Source organism: Arachis duranensis, chromosome 9, assembly GCF_000817695.3.
Source record: "Arachis duranensis cultivar V14167 chromosome 9, aradu.V14167.gnm2.J7QH, whole genome shotgun sequence".
Taxonomy (NCBI): domain Eukaryota; kingdom Viridiplantae; phylum Streptophyta; class Magnoliopsida; order Fabales; family Fabaceae; genus Arachis; species Arachis duranensis.
This window is the reverse complement of record NC_029780.3, coordinates 11,512,370-11,517,146: the sequence shown is the minus strand read 5'-3', so window position 1 is coordinate 11,517,146 and position 4,777 is coordinate 11,512,370. Positions and strand designations below refer to the sequence as shown.

General features: G+C 34.3%; 1 protein-coding gene across 1 annotated transcript; it reads left to right on the top strand.

The window, feature by feature from the left end:
* The first annotated feature begins 31 nt into the window (after positions 1-31).
* LOC107464773 (uncharacterized) lies at positions 32-3,030 on the top strand. Its single transcript, XM_016083740.3, has 4 exons — positions 32-776; positions 1,000-1,064; positions 1,583-1,653; positions 2,060-3,030. The coding sequence occupies exons 1-4, from the start codon at positions 504-506 to the stop codon at positions 2,854-2,856; spliced, it is 1,206 nt and encodes a 401-aa protein (XP_015939226.1). The 5' UTR covers positions 32-503; the 3' UTR covers positions 2,857-3,030.
* The last annotated feature ends 1,747 nt before the right edge of the window (positions 3,031-4,777 follow it).

Genomic DNA, 4,777 nt, shown 5'->3' with positions numbered 1-4,777 from the left:
CCCTGGCATCCTCGTCCGTACTATGTCTCCCTTTCTCTCTCCCACTTGCACCGGCTACCGGACCACCCAGTCACCTCTCCCACACGTGCCATCTGCGGCAAACCCTCTCACACGTGCGACCCTCACCCATACAGCATCCTCCTTTCTGTGGTGCAACAAATAAAAAGCTAAGATACAAAGAAGACCAAAATAAAGAGATAGAGAGCGTGTGTCTCTGCTACAAACATGAGAGACTTTGATACAGAAAAAGCCGTAGATTTCAGATTTTTCCCTTCTTATGTCTTCTTCTTACGATGAGCTAGATTAGTGTATCTTTACTGTTTTACCCTTTTGTTTCTCTCTCTAAGCATACTCGCACCTTGTTTTTCCATCATTATTTTTCCCCATATCTCTCTAGAACCGAAAGATCGCTTCTGGTGTGAAAGTTCTGAAGGCTTAAACCGAATCTCTTGAGCTAGATAGGGAATTTAGTTCATCCATTTCATTCCAATAATCTTGCACCTATGAGGATCCGGAAGAGACAAGTGCCTTTTCCTCTCTCTCAGGTGTCTCCAGATCCCAACCGGATCAGCCGGTCACCGGTCATGGTGCAACTCAACCAAGCTGCCCCTGCCGACGTAGCCACGTCCTCGAAACGTTCTTGCACTGACGTTTCGGCTGCTGCTCCGGCACACAGCTTGGATCCATCTCAGCCGTCTGATCAGACGCTACACCCACCGATCGGTGAGGATGGAGAGCTTGCGAGGCTGCCGCGGAAGAAGAAGCAGGAATATTTGGTTAGTAGCGAAATTATTTTACATGAATCGTCTTCAATTTTTGGTCTTCTTAGCTTATTTTCTTTTTGCGATTGAGTTTGTAAAATTAGTGCACTTTTGTCCGATATTATCGCAAGTGTAATAGATTAAAATTGTTGTTAGTATTTTTAATTTTTATTTGCCGTTCACAGAGGGATGTGTTATTAGTGGGTCCTATTTATGTTGGTATGGTTGATTTTTGCAGGTAGAAGATGAAGATGGGAAGACACAAGAGGAGGGAGAAGGGGGACAAAAGGGTAATGATACCAGGTAAGAATAATGAAAGACACCAGTACACATGAAATAATATAAAATGATTAGTAAAATAAAATTAAGTAATATAATCTTCTTATAATGTTATTTCATCTCCGTTAATGTCTCGTGAAATCTCTTAGTGAGAACATGGAGACCCGTAACTACTTCATTTTATTAGCTTTTAATTTGTAGAATAGTGTTAGTGGAATGAAATACTATTGAAGTGTTTTAATTAAGGACATGTTTGGTTAGCAAAACTAGCAACTATACCCCCTATCTAAACCGATCGTTCTTTTTTTCAAAATTGGCTAACTACCATTTGCCCTTGAGGTGCACAATTAAGAAGCACCAAATGCTGGTCCCCAGCTACACATCACATCTATCCTTCATCTACATACACAAAATATTGCACATTCGATTCTATATATACTACTTTTCTTTTACTCCCTTTTTAATCTGGCCTTAAATTTTATGTGAATAATGTATATATTATATGTAGTTGTGGGCCATTCTCGGTCTTCTTTTGTTCGTAGGAAAGCATGCAATATGGGTTCCGAAACACCACCTGATGCCCTCTCACCCTCAAGCACCACTTGTAAACAAGGTAATAATAATAATAATCTATTTTCATCAAAGTAACTTTTGAATGCATGAAATTTGCGGTCACTACGCTGAACACTTCATCTATGTATATGTATATATGTTCATTTGTTTTAAAAATTACTGCAGTACATAGCTGGAGTAATAATATTATTGTTGCAATGCATGCTGAATTTGCATTATTGCAGCATAGTAATTATCTTTTCTTTCTTTTTTTTTTTCTGTTAATTTATCTAGATCTTGTAGAATTCCAACGCCAAAAAAGTGAGGTAGAGTTGGTGTAGTTTATATCAGAGATATAACTATTCATGTCATTATTCTTTTTATCGGATTGAAAGGTTTAGAGTTTAATACTTTGTTATTTCAAATTAAATCATGAAGCATAATCACGCACTGTATGTCTATATTAGATTTGAGATGGCGCGAGGTAGAGAAGGCAATTCCGCTAAAGAAAAGAAGAGGAGAGTTTGATAATAACATGGAAGGAAATATTAGCGACAGCAACAGAAAGAAGACGAACAAAATCCAGAGTCGTAGCAGCAGAACGAAGATGAACATGGCGTGGGAGCAAGATGATGACGAAATTATCAAAGAAGAAGAAAAAGAAGCCGAGGAAGAAGTAGTAGCAGTAGATGACGAAGAAGAAGAAGAAGAAGAAGAAGAAAAAGTAAGAGAAAGAATCCAAACGAAAAGGGTTAGTAAGAAGAAGAGGGTAAGGGGTGGTGCACTGATGGAAGGTTCTAGATGCAGCCGCGTTAATGGGAGAGGATGGAGGTGTTGTCAGCCAACATTAGTTGGTTACTCACTTTGCGAGCATCATTTAGGAAAAGGAAGGTTGAGAAGCATGACAAGTGTTAGAAGCCGCTCTATTGCTACTCCAACCACTGCTGGTGCACCCAAGAAGCTTCACCGCCAGTTAGTTCCACCATCTGATAATGAAGCTGCTAATTCTTCGTCTTCGTATTCGAACAACAATGCAAAAGAAACCAATTGTGTAGTCGCTCGCCATGATGATGACGGTTATGCTAACCACCACGCTGGAGGCGGTGGTGAAGACGACCATGACGATGAGAAGAAGCCGGTGACGGTTACCACCAAGAAGAGGGTGAAGCTTGGAACGGTTAAGGCAAGATCGATAAGCAGCTTGCTGGGACAAACAAACAACGAAATTGCTATGCCTGACAACAATAATAATAATGTGAATTGAGTATACATACTCTTAAGTGCACAAAACTGTTATCATTTTATATGTAGTTTAATTTGGTTTGGAAGATAATTTTGATACTGAAACCTGTGTTACATACGATTTTATTTGGAGTGTGGTGCAAGTGTGCAACTTCTTCATATTCAATTCTAGCTTACGTGCTTTATTTCTATGTCATAGTTTTCATATTCATGTTTTGATAAGCCTTATTATTGGTGTAGTTTGCACTCTCTTCTTTGCTCTCGTCTGGTGAGAATATTATTGAATTATATAATTAATTATCATATATTTATAAATAAATATATGAATTGCTTAATTTATTTTAATTGTATATTTTATATTTTAACATATATTTAATAATAAATTTAAAAAAAAATGATTTTTAGTATACATATTGTATGTGTTATTTTTTAGTATATTATTTTAATTGTGTAATTTTTTATTTGATATTAAATGATACTTTTTTTATTTTTTCTTTCTAAAATTTTACTTTACTTATTAAAAGAATAATACTTAAAAATAGTATATATTATCATTTTTTTTATAATTTTGTAGTGTCAGATATTAAGAGTTAAATGTTTATGAACCATTGGTATAAGATTTCTGTAGTAAAGATATTCAGTTGAGTAAATAAAAGTAAGGGGAGTAAGAGGAGATAATGGAATATTTGTAAAATGCATATAATAGAGGTGAGTTTTAACTCTAAAATTAATTTTAGTTTTATGACATGAGATGTTTTTTTTTTTTAACCAAAGATAGGAGACTCGAACCCGCAATCTCTTAATTGAGTATGGAGAGATTATGCCATTTGAGCTATTACTCATTAGCTATGACATGAGATGCTTATTATTCCTAATAATCGAATGATTATTCTAAATATTATGAGTGATGTTTATTTTATAACTCATATAGTGTATTGTATATATTGTACAAATAAATTATTGATTCTTAGGACTCGGTAAGGGATTAATATTCGTATTTACTAACTAAAATAAATAACTTTGATTTATGTGACAGCATCTTATATTTGTTCTATATAGCTTTTTATCAACTTAGATATATATTCACTTCACATCTGATCTGTGTCTCCTCTGACCAAGGAAACAGCTTGAACTCTATCACGTGATGAAATGTCACGTATAACTGCATATAGAAGGAAAGTCAAATAACTGAACATATACAATTTGGTGTAACATATGTTCTTAGTAAACCATACAGCATGGTCTCAACTCTCAACAATTCCGTTGATTTTTCATTTATTAAACATATAGGTCACATAAAGGCTACGCCTGGCTACCGATGATAACTAAATACTAAAAATTAAGAGTAAAACTCCAATCAAGTCTAATTAATTCACAAATTTCTATTTTATTCTTCATCGATTAAAAAATAATATTATAATCTCTAATGATTAATTTTATCAAATTTTTTACTCTTTCTGTTAAAGTATTCGTATTTTATCTATGTATAATATTAATCCATTATGTATCAAGTAACTATTGAAAGGAATAAAATGTCTCTGTCCATTCAGTACAGTACACCGTTATCGTTTTGGAGAATTCGAAAACGCTTTATTTTTCTTCTTTGTTTTTCATATATTTAAAATCTTAAATAGAAAGATGAACTACATTGAGCAATTTTCAGTTTCTCACTATTCATGAAAGACTATCGAGAGATTGATGAGATGTTATCAAGATAAGATTGAGAATAACAAAACAGGGAAGCAAAAAAATTTGAACATTCAAGTTTCAATTGCGGACGTTATGCAATTCTATTCGAATTTAGAACAAAAATGAACCCTAAAAGATTATTCTTTGGTTGCTGTTACTTTAAGATATGTTACCTTTCATGTTATCATAATTGGGTTAGTTATTTCGTGCTTGAAGAGTAATTGTCGTTGTGAATTATAGACTCCACAGCAATA